The following is a 17,798-nucleotide window of genomic DNA, read 5'->3' on the forward strand; positions in this document are numbered from 1 at the left end:
TGACCTCTTGTTGGAAAGATGGGGTTTACCACTAAACCAACTTTTCTTTTCCTTTATGATTCAAGAATTATATATATCTATGGTTCCCATTAAGTCTAACTACCTTTCAAATGAATCTCTACCATTGGATCTTGCTGAAATCAAATCCTGACCTTCTAAACTCACAATAATAACTGCTATGGTAGCAGTTAACGGCAGTTTCTTACGGTTCCCCCTCTGACGGTTACCTCCACTTTTTTCTGCCCATCATCTCCACAACTCAACCTCCTACAAAACTAGGGTAGTGCTCACAATTTCAGTTCGCCCGTTGGTTGTCTCAGGTCTCCTCCTCACCCATAAAACTGTCACCCCATCTCCACAAACCAACATGCAAAAGTGGAGAGATTAGAGGTCATCTTCTCCTTCACACGCCGTATGCACCTCACCCGTCGCCGTCGGTACAATCAACGTCGTTCTAAAAGTTCAAGACGTGATTTCAAAAGCAGATGATGGTCCCTCAGTCTTCATCTACCTCTCCCTTTTGTCTGAATCCCTCTCCTCTGAATCAATCGAAGGAAGTGTTGAAGGTAAATATTTCTGTTCTAATCGTTCCCGCCCTAAATCGAATTTGCCCTAATTATGCCCAAATCTTTTCTATTAATTTGCTCAATACACATTCATGGATGTTTAGATTTCCATATCTGTCTTTCTGCCAAAGTCAAGTATGTTGAAAGTGTAAAGGTATACTCATTATTTTGAACTTTATGTCTTTTGGTGTTATTTAATCGCTCAATCTACTAACTGTAATAAGTTTTTTGGTTAGGGTGATGAAGAACAATAAGGGGGCACTACAAGAACAGGCGCTTTTTGAAATGCTACAGGCTCTAAGAGAAGCCGAGATGCTGAACTTCATAATTTGTCTGAAATACATAATTCCTCAAGTTTAGGCAGTCGGTATTCTCTTAATTATTAGTGTTTACATTTAGCAATTTGTTAATTTGTATACAGTAGGTAGTCTTTGTTCAATATAGGCACTCAGAAGTTTGATGAATAAAGTTTCGGGTAATTTAAAAAATTCCGAATGATTAGGTTACAGGTCAGTTATGCCTGACCTGTATTTTCGTGGTTCTTTTTTATCATGTTACTTAACAATGGTATTAAATAATCTTCATAACGTCTTAGCAGTTCGGTGATTCCTTAATTCAGGTTTAATTTTTGCCGAAATTTCTATTTCTGTCAACGCAGATTTACTATTTGTTATACTTTAGGTGTAACTGCATTCAGGTTTTCCTTTTTAGTGAGTGACCAGCGATTAAAACATCTGAAGCTTGCTATTCGACACAAGTTGTGTGTTAATCAAGGGTTTCTACAAGTTCCGGTGTCGAACATAGCTTCTGTACTTTGATCATATTGTTTTGTTGTTAACAATGGAAACCTCACTTATATGAAGTTAGACAGGAGTTGAAGCGTGGACCATCTATCAAATAAGCTATTTATCAGGTAACCATCCATATATGTGATTTTGTTTGTTGTAAATTCAATATATCCTTTAACAATGAAACTGATTTTTTTGTTATGATTTTTATAGCAACATCATGAATGGAGCAAAGGCTGGCATGTGCCATTGAATAAAGATTTGAATCTTCTGGTGGATTTATCAAGTCGCTCGCCTGTGACGTCGATTGGACGAATCACCCTTTGGTAAGCCATGTGCAATTCACAGGTCTTATCTCATCTCATCTTACCTTTGTATATGTAATGATTTACTTTGATCATGGATATTTGAATTTGAATTTAGGTTAATATTTATTTTCAGTTTTTTCATCCATGTGATTCTCAATGTTTCAGAATGACCCATTAGAGGCTAAAAAAAAATGTTTTGCAGGCTTCTGGTGCAATGAGATCTCGTAGAGCTAGGGTTACTGATAACATAAGTATCATGTGTTTGTAGATGACGTGATACGTCCACAAACAACTAAGGCCATGCCAAATCAGCCCGAGTGCCAATAATTTTTGCTATTACTAGGGTATGATAATTGATAAGTGTAATCAAAGTCTCCCTTACGATGTCGGTTATATATTTTGCTAATTCTTACATTCATTTATATAATTTGAAAGCTATAGATAGATAAGGAAGGGGCTTTAGATCGAGTAATGCAAGTTAAGCAGGAGCTTTCTTATAATGGTTGTCAACTAGAAGATTGGGGGTGGTGATGTACCTATGGTTCAGGTGCAGGGCAAGATCACTTAAGTTTTTTTATTATTTTTAAAATACCCTTTACATGATTCATATCATTGTCAATGAAAACAAAATTGTGTGCTCTTACCAGCAAGAATGTTGATGATTTGTTAGAACTCACTATGCGTGTTGCCGAGTTAGGTAAAGTTATTTACTGACTATTGCATGTAAATTATTTATTTACCTTTTTTTTTTGCTTGGGGGAGAAGAGAGGGTTACTTTCAACCCATTTGGCCCGCTTCGCAACTATGCGGGTCAAATTTTATCTAAGGTATGTAGCACATCTTTAATAATATACAACTTTAATTACTTGAGATACAAGTCAATAAAGGAGTTTGCTCAAGATTTAGGAGCAATGGAGTTGTTGCTCGTGTAAAGGTATTTAAGTTTAACTTCATTTATATGTATATATTATTTTGAGATTCTACATTTGTCTTCAGTTTTCTTGATTATTAGCTGCAAGAATTAAAGGCTAATCTCGATAGAAATGCAAAGGTTATCGTAATTGAAGCAGGTCTCATCAATCAAAAGGACCCGTAGCTACTTTATTTTTGTGCAAAATGACACACTTAAAAAGGGAGATGTGGTTGTATGTAGTGAAGTCTTTGGAAAGGTTAGTAAAAGAAACAATAGTTAATTCAACAAAATACTATTTTAAAATTCTCGACTTTAAAACATTTGCACTTTGATTAGATTCATCTTTATTTGATGGCTCAAAAGCTAAGCTTTACATTTTTAGGTCTGAGCTTTATTTCATGATGCTGGAAAGCGGGTTTGATGATGTTGGGCTGGCAATACCAGTACAAGTGAATTTAGCTACAATTATTTGGTTCTTGTCTATTACAACCCATAATAAAAATTACACATCCAACCCGACCCGTTTGACCCGCTTTAACCCAAATCCATTTGACCTGGCTCAACCCACCCAATTTGACCCACTAGAAATTGATCTGTTCCCAATTCGATCCTGTTTGTGTTGTCAAAATGAACTGTTGTAACCTAAATCCATTTGACCCTTGTCAACTTGAGCCCATTTGACCTGTTTCAACCCAAACCTGTTTGACCTATTCAAGAATTATATATATCTATGGTTCCCATTAAGTCTAACTACCTTTCAAATGAATCTCTACCATTGGATCTTGCTGAAATCAAATCCTGACCTTCTAAACTCACAATAATAACTGCTATGGTAGCAGTTAACGGCAGTTTCTTACGGTTCCCCCTCTGACGGTTACCTCCACTTTTTTCTGCCCATCATCTCCACAACTCAACCTCCTACAAAACTAGGGTAGTGCTCACAATTTCAGTTCGCCCGTTGGTTGTCTCAGGTCTCCTCCTCACCCATAAAACTGTCACCCCATCTCCACAAACCAACATGCAAAAGTGGAGAGATTAGAGGTCATCTTCTCCTTCACACGCCGTATGCACCTCACCCGTCGCCGTCGGTACAATCAACGTCGTTCTAAAAGTTCAAGACGTGATTTCAAAAGCAGATGATGGTCCCTCAGTCTTCATCTACCTCTCCCTTTTGTCTGAATCCCTCTCCTCTGAATCAATCGAAGGAAGTGTTGAAGGTAAATATTTCTGTTCTAATCGTTCCCGCCCTAAATCGAATTTGCCCTAATTATGCCCAAATCTTTTCTATTAATTTGCTCAATACACATTCATGGATGTTTAGATTTCCATATCTGTCTTTCTGCCAAAGTCAAGTATGTTGAAAGTGTAAAGGTATACTCATTATTTTGAACTTTATGTCTTTTGGTGTTATTTAATCGCTCAATCTACTAACTGTAATAAGTTTTTTGGTTAGGGTGATGAAGAACAATAAGGGGGCACTACAAGAACAGGCGCTTTTTGAAATGCTACAGGCTCTAAGAGAAGCCGAGATGCTGAACTTCATAATTTGTCTGAAATACATAATTCCTCAAGTTTAGGCAGTCGGTATTCTCTTAATTATTAGTGTTTACATTTAGCAATTTGTTAATTTGTATACAGTAGGTAGTCTTTGTTCAATATAGGCACTCAGAAGTTTGATGAATAAAGTTTCGGGTAATTTAAAAAATTCCGAATGATTAGGTTACAGGTCAGTTATGCCTGACCTGTATTTTCGTGGTTCTTTTTTATCATGTTACTTAACAATGGTATTAAATAATCTTCATAACGTCTTAGCAGTTCGGTGATTCCTTAATTCAGGTTTAATTTTTGCCGAAATTTCTATTTCTGTCAACGCAGATTTACTATTTGTTATACTTTAGGTGTAACTGCATTCAGGTTTTCCTTTTTAGTGAGTGACCAGCGATTAAAACATCTGAAGCTTGCTATTCGACACAAGTTGTGTGTTAATCAAGGGTTTCTACAAGTTCCGGTGTCGAACATAGCTTCTGTACTTTGATCATATTGTTTTGTTGTTAACAATGGAAACCTCACTTATATGAAGTTAGACAGGAGTTGAAGCGTGGACCATCTATCAAATAAGCTATTTATCAGGTAACCATCCATATATGTGATTTTGTTTGTTGTAAATTCAATATATCCTTTAACAATGAAACTGATTTTTTTGTTATGATTTTTATAGCAACATCATGAATGGAGCAAAGGCTGGCATGTGCCATTGAATAAAGATTTGAATCTTCTGGTGGATTTATCAAGTCGCTCGCCTGTGACGTCGATTGGACGAATCACCCTTTGGTAAGCCATGTGCAATTCACAGGTCTTATCTCATCTCATCTTACCTTTGTATATGTAATGATTTACTTTGATCATGGATATTTGAATTTGAATTTAGGTTAATATTTATTTTCAGTTTTTTCATCCATGTGATTCTCAATGTTTCAGAATGACCCATTAGAGGCTAAAAAAAAATGTTTTGCAGGCTTCTGGTGCAATGAGATCTCGTAGAGCTAGGGTTACTGATAACATAAGTATCATGTGTTTGTAGATGACGTGATACGTCCACAAACAACTAAGGCCATGCCAAATCAGCCCGAGTGCCAATAATTTTTGCTATTACTAGGGTATGATAATTGATAAGTGTAATCAAAGTCTCCCTTACGATGTCGGTTATATATTTTGCTAATTCTTACATTCATTTATATAATTTGAAAGCTATAGATAGATAAGGAAGGGGCTTTAGATCGAGTAATGCAAGTTAAGCAGGAGCTTTCTTATAATGGTTGTCAACTAGAAGATTGGGGGTGGTGATGTACCTATGGTTCAGGTGCAGGGCAAGATCACTTAAGTTTTTTTATTATTTTTAAAATACCCTTTACATGATTCATATCATTGTCAATGAAAACAAAATTGTGTGCTCTTACCAGCAAGAATGTTGATGATTTGTTAGAACTCACTATGCGTGTTGCCGAGTTAGGTAAAGTTATTTACTGACTATTGCATGTAAATTATTTATTTACCTTTTTTTTTTGCTTGGGGGAGAAGAGAGGGTTACTTTCAACCCATTTGGCCCGCTTCGCAACTATGCGGGTCAAATTTTATCTAAGGTATGTAGCACATCTTTAATAATATACAACTTTAATTACTTGAGATACAAGTCAATAAAGGAGTTTGCTCAAGATTTAGGAGCAATGGAGTTGTTGCTCGTGTAAAGGTATTTAAGTTTAACTTCATTTATATGTATATATTATTTTGAGATTCTACATTTGTCTTCAGTTTTCTTGATTATTAGCTGCAAGAATTAAAGGCTAATCTCGATAGAAATGCAAAGGTTATCGTAATTGAAGCAGGTCTCATCAATCAAAAGGACCCGTAGCTACTTTATTTTTGTGCAAAATGACACACTTAAAAAGGGAGATGTGGTTGTATGTAGTGAAGTCTTTGGAAAGGTTAGTAAAAGAAACAATAGTTAATTCAACAAAATACTATTTTAAAATTCTCGACTTTAAAACATTTGCACTTTGATTAGATTCATCTTTATTTGATGGCTCAAAAGCTAAGCTTTACATTTTTAGGTCTGAGCTTTATTTCATGATGCTGGAAAGCGGGTTTGATGATGTTGGGCTGGCAATACCAGTACAAGTGAATTTAGCTACAATTATTTGGTTCTTGTCTATTACAACCCATAATAAAAATTACACATCCAACCCGACCCGTTTGACCCGCTTTAACCCAAATCCATTTGACCTGGCTCAACCCACCCAATTTGACCCACTAGAAATTGATCTGTTCCCAATTCGATCCTGTTTGTGTTGTCAAAATGAACTGTTGTAACCTAAATCCATTTGACCCTTGTCAACTTGAGCCCATTTGACCTGTTTCAACCCAAACCTGTTTGACCTATTCAAGAATTATATATATCTATGGTTCCCATTAAGTCTAACTACCTTTCAAATGAATCTCTACCATTGGATCTTGCTGAAATCAAATCCTGACCTTCTAAACTCACAATAATAACTGCTATGGTAGCAGTTAACGGCAGTTTCTTACGGTTCCCCCTCTGACGGTTACCTCCACTTTTTTCTGCCCATCATCTCCACAACTCAACCTCCTACAAAACTAGGGTAGTGCTCACAATTTCAGTTCGCCCGTTGGTTGTCTCAGGTCTCCTCCTCACCCATAAAACTGTCACCCCATCTCCACAAACCAACATGCAAAAGTGGAGAGATTAGAGGTCATCTTCTCCTTCACACGCCGTATGCACCTCACCCGTCGCCGTCGGTACAATCAACGTCGTTCTAAAAGTTCAAGACGTGATTTCAAAAGCAGATGATGGTCCCTCAGTCTTCATCTACCTCTCCCTTTTGTCTGAATCCCTCTCCTCTGAATCAATCGAAGGAAGTGTTGAAGGTAAATATTTCTGTTCTAATCGTTCCCGCCCTAAATCGAATTTGCCCTAATTATGCCCAAATCTTTTCTATTAATTTGCTCAATACACATTCATGGATGTTTAGATTTCCATATCTGTCTTTCTGCCAAAGTCAAGTATGTTGAAAGTGTAAAGGTATACTCATTATTTTGAACTTTATGTCTTTTGGTGTTATTTAATCGCTCAATCTACTAACTGTAATAAGTTTTTTGGTTAGGGTGATGAAGAACAATAAGGGGGCACTACAAGAACAGGCGCTTTTTGAAATGCTACAGGCTCTAAGAGAAGCCGAGATGCTGAACTTCATAATTTGTCTGAAATACATAATTCCTCAAGTTTAGGCAGTCGGTATTCTCTTAATTATTAGTGTTTACATTTAGCAATTTGTTAATTTGTATACAGTAGGTAGTCTTTGTTCAATATAGGCACTCAGAAGTTTGATGAATAAAGTTTCGGGTAATTTAAAAAATTCCGAATGATTAGGTTACAGGTCAGTTATGCCTGACCTGTATTTTCGTGGTTCTTTTTTATCATGTTACTTAACAATGGTATTAAATAATCTTCATAACGTCTTAGCAGTTCGGTGATTCCTTAATTCAGGTTTAATTTTTGCCGAAATTTCTATTTCTGTCAACGCAGATTTACTATTTGTTATACTTTAGGTGTAACTGCATTCAGGTTTTCCTTTTTAGTGAGTGACCAGCGATTAAAACATCTGAAGCTTGCTATTCGACACAAGTTGTGTGTTAATCAAGGGTTTCTACAAGTTCCGGTGTCGAACATAGCTTCTGTACTTTGATCATATTGTTTTGTTGTTAACAATGGAAACCTCACTTATATGAAGTTAGACAGGAGTTGAAGCGTGGACCATCTATCAAATAAGCTATTTATCAGGTAACCATCCATATATGTGATTTTGTTTGTTGTAAATTCAATATATCCTTTAACAATGAAACTGATTTTTTTGTTATGATTTTTATAGCAACATCATGAATGGAGCAAAGGCTGGCATGTGCCATTGAATAAAGATTTGAATCTTCTGGTGGATTTATCAAGTCGCTCGCCTGTGACGTCGATTGGACGAATCACCCTTTGGTAAGCCATGTGCAATTCACAGGTCTTATCTCATCTCATCTTACCTTTGTATATGTAATGATTTACTTTGATCATGGATATTTGAATTTGAATTTAGGTTAATATTTATTTTCAGTTTTTTCATCCATGTGATTCTCAATGTTTCAGAATGACCCATTAGAGGCTAAAAAAAAATGTTTTGCAGGCTTCTGGTGCAATGAGATCTCGTAGAGCTAGGGTTACTGATAACATAAGTATCATGTGTTTGTAGATGACGTGATACGTCCACAAACAACTAAGGCCATGCCAAATCAGCCCGAGTGCCAATAATTTTTGCTATTACTAGGGTATGATAATTGATAAGTGTAATCAAAGTCTCCCTTACGATGTCGGTTATATATTTTGCTAATTCTTACATTCATTTATATAATTTGAAAGCTATAGATAGATAAGGAAGGGGCTTTAGATCGAGTAATGCAAGTTAAGCAGGAGCTTTCTTATAATGGTTGTCAACTAGAAGATTGGGGGTGGTGATGTACCTATGGTTCAGGTGCAGGGCAAGATCACTTAAGTTTTTTTATTATTTTTAAAATACCCTTTACATGATTCATATCATTGTCAATGAAAACAAAATTGTGTGCTCTTACCAGCAAGAATGTTGATGATTTGTTAGAACTCACTATGCGTGTTGCCGAGTTAGGTAAAGTTATTTACTGACTATTGCATGTAAATTATTTATTTACCTTTTTTTTTTGCTTGGGGGAGAAGAGAGGGTTACTTTCAACCCATTTGGCCCGCTTCGCAACTATGCGGGTCAAATTTTATCTAAGGTATGTAGCACATCTTTAATAATATACAACTTTAATTACTTGAGATACAAGTCAATAAAGGAGTTTGCTCAAGATTTAGGAGCAATGGAGTTGTTGCTCGTGTAAAGGTATTTAAGTTTAACTTCATTTATATGTATATATTATTTTGAGATTCTACATTTGTCTTCAGTTTTCTTGATTATTAGCTGCAAGAATTAAAGGCTAATCTCGATAGAAATGCAAAGGTTATCGTAATTGAAGCAGGTCTCATCAATCAAAAGGACCCGTAGCTACTTTATTTTTGTGCAAAATGACACACTTAAAAAGGGAGATGTGGTTGTATGTAGTGAAGTCTTTGGAAAGGTTAGTAAAAGAAACAATAGTTAATTCAACAAAATACTATTTTAAAATTCTCGACTTTAAAACATTTGCACTTTGATTAGATTCATCTTTATTTGATGGCTCAAAAGCTAAGCTTTACATTTTTAGGTCTGAGCTTTATTTCATGATGCTGGAAAGCGGGTTTGATGATGTTGGGCTGGCAATACCAGTACAAGTGAATTTAGCTACAATTATTTGGTTCTTGTCTATTACAACCCATAATAAAAATTACACATCCAACCCGACCCGTTTGACCCGCTTTAACCCAAATCCATTTGACCTGGCTCAACCCACCCAATTTGACCCACTAGAAATTGATCTGTTCCCAATTCGATCCTGTTTGTGTTGTCAAAATGAACTGTTGTAACCTAAATCCATTTGACCCTTGTCAACTTGAGCCCATTTGACCTGTTTCAACCCAAACCTGTTTGACCTATTCAAGAATTGACCCGTTTAAACCCGACTCTATTAGACTCATTCATGATTTAGATAATGATTCATTTCAACCCGAATCTTTCTTAGCTAGAAAAGATTACCTTTTTCAACTTGAAACACCTCTGACCCTGTGTAGAAATGCATACTTTGCAGGTGATCGGATTAAACAGTGCCCCATTTGCGGTGACGAATTTAAGGTAGTTGACTCACTTGATATTGCACGAGAAAGGGCAAAAGAACGGGCAATATCATCATGTGATGTACGTATACTAGCTAAAGCTGGAATGGTAGAATTACGCTTTTGTCCTTCGCTTCTGCTGTTACAACGGGCATGAATTCAAGAGCAACTGCTTTGTTTATGTCCATCGGGTCGAGCAACATGTCAAAACATGTTAGGGCTAAAATGGGCATTTCTTCTGTACATCCTGAAATGGGTTGGGTTGGTTTGACTCAAACATGCTCTTTGCATTATTTTTATTTAAGAAATAGGTATAGTGCCAAATATGATCATAAAACTAAATTAATTCAGCAATAATCTAATTTTATTGAATCGTAGGTTTTATTTATTTCAAATGACACTTTGGTGGACTTTTGAATCTTTCACCCATATGAACATTCTTTTTTAGACTATTTTAATTATTTTTCCTTTCAGAGATAAGCATAATCCTATTTAACATTTCACCCTATTTCTAAACTTAAGTAAACGGGTCCATTGTTGCCTTATGATTATAGATGATTGTTGAGTGAAGACCTTTCTCTTATTCTCTTTTTGAATGAGCAGGATAGACTTTTAGCCATTTTCTAGATCAGCATCCTATTGTACTTCATATTGGTGGGAATAACTTGGAAATTCTAGCAAAGCAACTCAACTAGCAAAAGGTTACGGTAATAACAAGCTCAACTTGAACTATGTTTACTTTTACAAGATATGTTTGTTCAATATTATATTATTTGATACGAGGAAACTTATGGGTGTTTACATGCTTTCAATATTATGAATGGATGTTTATTTAATTTATCTTTTCTTTTTTATTTAAGCAAAATGATTTATGTTGCCGATATGATTTATGTTGAAATAGTTCGGGTCGTCAAAACATATTTTTATTGAAATTTATAAACATATAATCTTTTCCTTTAGATTTCAAAGGAAAAAAAATTGTGTTCATAGATTCATTCAAGTTGTTACTATATAATAAATCAACATAACCCGTCCACCGGACGGGTATTAAACTAGTTTATAAGGTCCTTATAAAAATTTAATATACGAGATCTACTAATTTTTTAAAAATATTGGAGTCCGGGGACCCCGACCCGCTCTACGTGAGTCCGCCCCAGTATACAATTATACATGACTTGCATCGTCAACACTTTAACTATAAACACACCAAAAATTATATAATTGCGAACTTTAGTATTTTCTTTTGGTTACCAATAAACACACCAAAAACTTTGTAAATAAAAATTATATAATTGCAAAGCTTAGTATTTTCTTTTGGTTAACTTTGATTTTTGGTTACCTATAAACACACCAAAAATTTGATAAATAAAAATTATATAATTGCGAAGTTTAGTATTTTCTTTTGGTTAAACTTTGATTTGAAGTGGATAGAGAAATAAATATCCATAAAATATCATCACACACATAAAGGGCATTTTCGTCCGTTGCCACTAATAATCTAAAGCATACCCCAAACACCATTAACAAAACGCCTCCATTCTCCCTAAAACACCCACACTCCAATCCCTACATCTCTCCGTCAATCTTTTTCCGATCGGATTTACCCGGATCCACACCCGCCGACCCGAATCCACCCCTTACACCCCAATCATTAGGGTTTTGACCCGCCGCCGACGACGACCACCACATAAAACGCCCAAATCACCAAATTAGGGTTTCAAATTTCAAATTCAAATTCAAATTCCAATCTCCACATTCAACGATTACTATGCCGAAAAGCTCTCGAAGCAAATCGCACAAGCAAAGCAAGCACAGAGAGTATTCCGGTTCCGATGAGGACGTGAAAGTGAAAGAGAAGAGTAACAATGGCGGTAAAGATAAAGAGAAAGAAGACGGTGTTGGTTCAGTTAGGGTTTATAAGGAATCAGGAGAGAGAAGGAAGCATGGGAGTAATGGAGATGTGGTTGATAGGTGGAACGGTGGAAGTAGTGATGATAAAGGATTGGTTAATGTTGAGGATAATAAGGAGGTGTTGAAGTCGAAAGATGCGTCGAAAAGTGTCGGTGATTCGAAGAGTAGGAGTAGTAGGAGACATGAGGGGGATAGTGTGAGTTTAATTGGATTGGAGAAGGAAAAGGAGAAGGAGAAGGAGAAGGATCGAGGCGAAAAGCGGAAATCGGATAAGGAGTATGTGAAGAAGGAGAAGGAGTATAAGGAATCGAAGGATAGAGATCGCGGTTCGGATAGGGGGAAGAGAGGTTATAGTGATAAGGTTGATGAGGCGGTTTCGAAGGGAGTCGAGAATCCATCGAGTAAAAAAGGAAAAGAAGTCACTGGTATGTGGTGTTGTTATTTTGTTATATTTGTTAAGTGGTTTATATTAGGAAACTTATGAGCTTAATTTGTGCATATTATGTTGTTTGGTTTGAAGATTGTTAATTTGTGCATTTGGTTTGTGGTGACAATGCTGATCTTGTCGTTATAGTATCGTAAAGTAGTTGTCTTTTTGTGCTCAATAGGCGTTAGTCTTCCGTATAATGTATAGCGAATGTTGAGATTTTTACTCGGACGGTTAATTCACAAGATTCTTGATTTCGTCAAATTTGCACGGTGGTTATTTCAAAAAAATCCATGCTTTAGTGCTTTATCATGTCATGGCTAGTATCCTCGTCCATAGTTTTAAAAAACGACTGAGGCGTGCGCCTCAAGGCGCGCCTCGAGGCGAAACGCCCAAAAACGATTCTGAGACGCGCCTCAGGGGGTTTATGTTGTACGTGCACCTCAGAGGGGCTGAGGCGCTAAAAAGGCTGCGCCTCAGGTGCGCCTCAAGGGTTTTTGATACTTGTTTTTTGATGTTTTTGAATTTTTGTGTCAATTTCAAGCAATTTATGTCTTCTTTATGTGTGTTTTTGATCATTTTGATGAATTTGATGATGAATTTAGTTATTATTATTTTTATAAGATATATAATTTTTATATTTATTTTTTAATTCCGTCTCGGGCTTACGCCTCGGTTCGCCTCGAGGCTTACGCCTCGTGAGGCGAAGGAAAAACGCCTCAAAACTCGTTTCCGTTCTTTTAAACCTTGTCCTCGTCAATATCGTCATCATTTTGTTTCATAGTACTAAAAATTGATGACAAAACAGTTGCTAACTGCTTGTCTGGATATACTTACCGGATCTTTGGCTTTCCCTTTTAACCGTTTAGAGTTTCACTCCATGTGGTCAATATAGGTTAACCCATAACCTATTTATAGTTTTTTACTTTTTCATTCGTTAGGTGTTAAAGCGTTCTTATAAGTTATAATGCCTCCACCTTCACATTTGCGTACTGTCTAGTTTTATTAATCGTCTAGATATCACCAGCTGGAAGCTTATGTCATGCTAGCTAGTACCCTCTATCTTCTTTGAGCCCGTACATAACTAAAGCACCAATAATAATCACGTAATGTTAAACAATCGTTCTTTTTTTATCTTCTACCAGAATGGCCAATAGAAGAAGAGTTACGAAACCCCGAATTAGAAAAGGAGCTCGAGAAGAGGATGAGAAGAAGAGGAGAAGCTTCTAGTGCTAAAGATAAATATCATGATGACGTAAAAGAAACCGAAGATAGACATTTATCTACAAGAAATGACCGTTCGAAAGACGAAAGGCATAAAAACGAAGAACACGGAGATGTTAGAGAATCCCGACAAAAGGACGAAAAACATCGGGAAGATGGTGAACGCGATAGAAAAAGTCGGGACGTTAAACATCGAAGTGAGAGTGGAAGATATAACAAACACAGGGACGACAAATACCATGAAGATAAGTATAGCGAAGACGGTAATAAAGAAACTAAATATAAAGACGATAAATATATCGAAAACAGTGATAAAGATGAAAGAAGTAGAGACCGAAAACGCAGACAAGAGGATGATAGAGATTATAAACATAAGGAAGAGAAGAAAGCGCGCGATTCCAAGTACCGAGACGTACCCGAAGCCAAACGTTTACGGGATGATAGTGTTAGGAAAACAAATAATCGAGATGGAAGTCCGGTTTACGATGATCGTAGATATAAGGATGATAAAGATAGTAGAAGAGGCAATGAAAAAGACGAGGCTAGTGATTATAGATCCCGTAGTAGCGCTAAAGAACAGCGATCTGAATCGGAAAAGAGATCAAGCGCTAAAGCTGATTCAGCTTCTGAATGGGGACGACACGGTTCTCGTTATGCTGACGTGGATATTGCCGCCGGTCATAGCCGTCGTAGGAGTTCACCTAGCGGGAGCTCCTATTCAACAAGAGATCATCGAACGATAGATCGATTTTCAAAGCAAGAAGAAACGAAGTACCGGGATCATGCTTATGAAGATCGAGCTCGACATAACATTCATTCAAGTAGAGATTACGAGTCTGCCCCTGGACAATCAGATAAGAAAGTTATGTCGAAGGATGACGGTTACGCGGGTGGTGATATTTCTGGGGAAAAACGACCTCGTTCTTCACCACAAGTTGATAAATCCCCGGGATCAACTAGTAACGAACGCAGGAACTTGATTAAATCTGATGCTAGAAAAAGTCTTGACCTTGAAGAACCGGGCCCACGAAGCGGTGGTGGTTATAAAGATACTGTTAAGGATGGTAAAGGAAGTCGGGAACTGGCTACCGAAGCACAAGTTGATAACGATAATTTATCGGTTTCGTCACCATACACCCGAAACTCTCATTTTTCTGGTAATTCAAAGTCTCTCCTACCACCTCCATCTCCATCTACGTTTGGTTCTACAGAAGATGACAGAAATAAGTCAAACAGCCGGCACCGGAGGATGGTTGACCCGAACATGAATAGAGGTCAAAGTCAAGGACCAGGTCAAAGTCAAGGTCAAGGTAATTGGAACAACGTCCCGAATTGGCCTTCACCGATGGCAACCGGTGGTTACATCCCGTTCCAGCATGTTCCACCACCGATGTTTCATCCTCTTATGCCGCAGTTTCCGCCACAAATATTCGGTAGACCGCCAATGAAGCTTAACCCTGGTTTGCCTTACCCTGTTCCTGATCATGGCCGACCGCTTACGTGGCGGAATCAAGTGGATGAATCGGGCCCACCGTTGCATGGGTGGGATGCTAACAATGCTGTATTTGGTGACGAATATTGGGACCATAGGAACCGAGGGTGGGACCAAAACGGCGAAATGTGGAAGAACCAAAACGGTGGAGGAGGTGCAGAGTCGGGTCAACAGAGGTCAAACGATGAAAACTGGTCCGGGCTGGCAGGTCAGTCTGATGAGGGTGAAAAGAACCAACCCGATACGCAGCCCGAAACCTTGAATCTTGATAAAAACGAGCCCGCAGCTCAGAAAGTGACTGAAAGTCCTCATGTCTTCGAGGCTGTCAAAGAGGACAACAGTGCACGTATTTCAAAAACCTATCTTTCTAGGGTTGACGTGTCGAAAGATCTTACGCAACCCGAGCTGTATGACCAGTGCACTAGCATGATGGATTTGGATCATGAAGCGTTATCGGATGAATTCGACTACAAGATTTTGTTTTTCGAGGTATGGATTATGTTTCTCAAAATACATGACCAACTTCATCTTTCAATTCTACGCGTCTAACTAAGTTTTTTCCTTTATATGTTACAGGAGGGTGTAGATGTCGATGTCACCGATAGTGCTTCACTATTTGCGGTCACAAACGAATCTGTTTTTCAGGTTCGTATCTTTTGTTATCAACTTAAATGTTTTGTATACAATCTGAACGAAGCACACTTATTCTCGTTATAGATAGTAAATGCGTTAGATACGAACTTTGATAAAAATGTAGATTTTTGGTGAGTTTCAATCGGTTTGACATAAACGATAAACCCAAAATCAACCCGTTTATAAATAAATAGGCAGATATTGCACCGCGTTTCTGTTTAAGCTGTAAATAGAAGTTTTATTTTGAGATAATTTCGTTATTGTGCTTTTCAGAAAGCGATGTACCTTTACAAGAAGCAAAAGGAAGATTTTCATTTAACGAATACGGATAAAGAGATAGGTAGTGTAGATGACGGTAAGACGGCCGCTGAGGGGACGGTTATCGAGGTATTTAAGGAAAACGATGAAGCACCGAATCAACCCGAGGAAGCAATGAATATTGAGGTGGATGATTCTGTCGTAAAGCAAGAGGAAGAAGAACGTGAGTCAGCCGAGGTTGCAGTGAAAGAGAGTGACGCATCTTGTGAGGTCGAAGATGCAAGCGGGTCCATCAATGATGAGAAGAATGGTGGTGATGATCCATTGGTGTTATCTGATTTGTCAACTGCTGACGTGGCAGTGATGCCAACAGAGTCTGTTGAGTTTGGGTCGGTAAATAATCGGATACATCACCATTCTCCTGAAAGTACACATTGAGAACATTTTTTTTATATTTGTGCGTTTGAAATGTCGTCGTCCCTAGCTCCTATTTTATTAGCGTTGCTCCTCGATTAATAAAACTTTTCCCGTTCCATTAGTTTGCTTGTGTGGTCGTGTTGTTTGTTATTTGCAGGTGGTCGGTAATCTTGCATTGACCGCGTCTTTATTGACCAATCTTTCGCTGCAGCAGCGGGTTGATGGCATCTTCTTATCAGGTGAGTATTAGAATCAAATCTAGTTATAATCGGTTTGGTCTCAAACAAGACCATTAACTTTCTAATCAGAAAAAGAGTTAAATACATAGTTAGTCCCTGTGGTTTGCACAAAGTAACATACTTAGGTACTAATAGTTTAGAATCACATTCTAGGGTATTAACTTTTCATTTTGTAACGTTTGAAGGTATTAACGTTATTTTTAGGCTTAAAATCACATTCTATTAGTACCTAAATATGTTATTTTTTGCAAACCACAGGGACTAACTATGTTAATACCCGAGAAGTTAATACCTCCAAACGTTACAAAATGAAAAGTTAATACCCTAGAAGGTGATTTTAAACTATTAGTACCTAAGTATGTTACTCTGTGCAAACCACAAGGACTAACTATGTAATTAACTCTTAGAAAAATATATAAATTATAATGGGTGTATAGTTAGTTATATGAACCAAGGTTTTTTTTTCTTTTTTTTTTTTTCAAAAATGATACTAAATAAATCATGTGTAATAAAATGTTGTTGAGCTAAAAATCATTAATGTTTTACTAGTTAATAAAATCATGTAAATAATTCAAAATCAAACGAACTGAAGACGAGGTTTCATTTGATATATTATAACCATCTTTGAATTAATTGTTTAAAGTTTATATTCTTAAAAAGACTATTTTAGTAATATCTTTGAATAAATCGTCCCTGAGGTTTGGGCATGTTTGCCATTTTCATCCAAAACAATTTTTTTTTTACCATATAGTCCTTCACTTTTGGGATTTTTTGTCATTTTCATTCATACGTCTGACCTTTTTTTCCCAAAATCGTCCCTCAGATTTGGTTTTTTTTTTTCTTTTCATCCAAATGTTTGATAGAAAAAAATAAAAGAAATTAGGTGTTTGGATGAAAATGGCAAAAAATCCCAAAAGTGAAAGACTATATTGTACAAAAAAGTTGTTTTAGATGAAAATAACAAACATGCCCAAACCTCAGGGACGATTTCGGCAATTTACTCATTGTTTAAAGTATATATTCTTAAAAAGACTATTTTAGTAATAGGACTATGAAAAATACGGTTTAAAGAGGATAATGGTTTTGGTTCAGATTTTTTATTTACTTTTTTCTCTTTTTCAACTATTTTTAAGAAATAAATAATCGAAGTTGATTGTCATCTTATTTTTAGCAAAACCGTTTGATAAAAACCTTGCATAAAATTGAATATTGAGTATGTTATTTATTGAAACTGTTAAATAATAAGTTTTGATTGAAAGTTTTTAATAACTTTCAACTTGACT

General features: G+C 36.7%; 1 protein-coding gene and 1 long non-coding RNA gene across 19 annotated transcripts; both read left to right on the plus strand.

Moving 5' to 3' along the window:
* The first annotated feature begins 67 nt into the window (after positions 1 to 67).
* On the plus strand, positions 68 to 10,752 carry LOC110864454. 18 transcript variants are annotated; one of them, XR_004859941.1, is made up of 15 exons: positions 68 to 566; positions 671 to 720; positions 803 to 1,479; positions 1,568 to 2,006; positions 2,104 to 2,209; positions 2,310 to 3,792; positions 3,897 to 3,946; positions 4,029 to 4,705; positions 4,794 to 5,232; positions 5,324 to 5,435; positions 5,536 to 7,018; positions 7,123 to 7,172; positions 7,255 to 7,931; positions 8,020 to 8,458; positions 8,556 to 10,752. It is a non-coding gene; the product is annotated as an uncharacterized LOC110864454 (long non-coding RNA). The 18 variants fall into 18 exon arrangements; XR_004859942.1 differs by having other exon boundaries at positions 5,330 to 7,018; positions 8,550 to 8,661; positions 8,762 to 10,752; XR_004859938.1 differs by having other exon boundaries at positions 5,330 to 7,018; positions 8,556 to 9,283; positions 9,410 to 10,752.
* A 698-nt stretch (positions 10,753 to 11,450) lies between these two features.
* On the plus strand, positions 11,451 to 16,397 carry LOC110864453 (zinc finger CCCH domain-containing protein 13). The gene is made up of 4 exons (XM_022113529.2): positions 11,451 to 12,250; positions 13,398 to 15,457; positions 15,545 to 15,613; positions 15,875 to 16,397. The coding sequence occupies exons 1-4, from the start codon at positions 11,683 to 11,685 to the stop codon at positions 16,295 to 16,297; spliced, it is 3,120 nt and encodes a 1,039-aa protein (XP_021969221.1). The 5' UTR covers positions 11,451 to 11,682; the 3' UTR covers positions 16,298 to 16,397.
* The last annotated feature ends 1,401 nt before the right edge of the window (positions 16,398 to 17,798 follow it).

The sequence above is a fragment of the Helianthus annuus genome, chromosome 6, assembly GCF_002127325.2.
Source record: "Helianthus annuus cultivar XRQ/B chromosome 6, HanXRQr2.0-SUNRISE, whole genome shotgun sequence".
NCBI classification, from domain to species: domain Eukaryota; kingdom Viridiplantae; phylum Streptophyta; class Magnoliopsida; order Asterales; family Asteraceae; genus Helianthus; species Helianthus annuus.

Bases quoted from the DNA above. Each gene is read 5' to 3' on its own strand.
- LOC110864453 (XM_022113529.2), top strand. From the start codon at position 11,683: ATGCCGAAAAGCTCTCGAAGCAAATCGCACAAGCAAAGCAAGCACAGA. The intron at 15,458-15,544 runs GTATGGATTATG...TATATGTTACAG, and splicing joins ACAAGATTTTGTTTTTCGAG to GAGGGTGTAGATGTCGATGT. The intron at 15,614-15,874 runs GTTCGTATCTTT...TGTGCTTTTCAG, and splicing joins CAAACGAATCTGTTTTTCAG to AAAGCGATGTACCTTTACAA.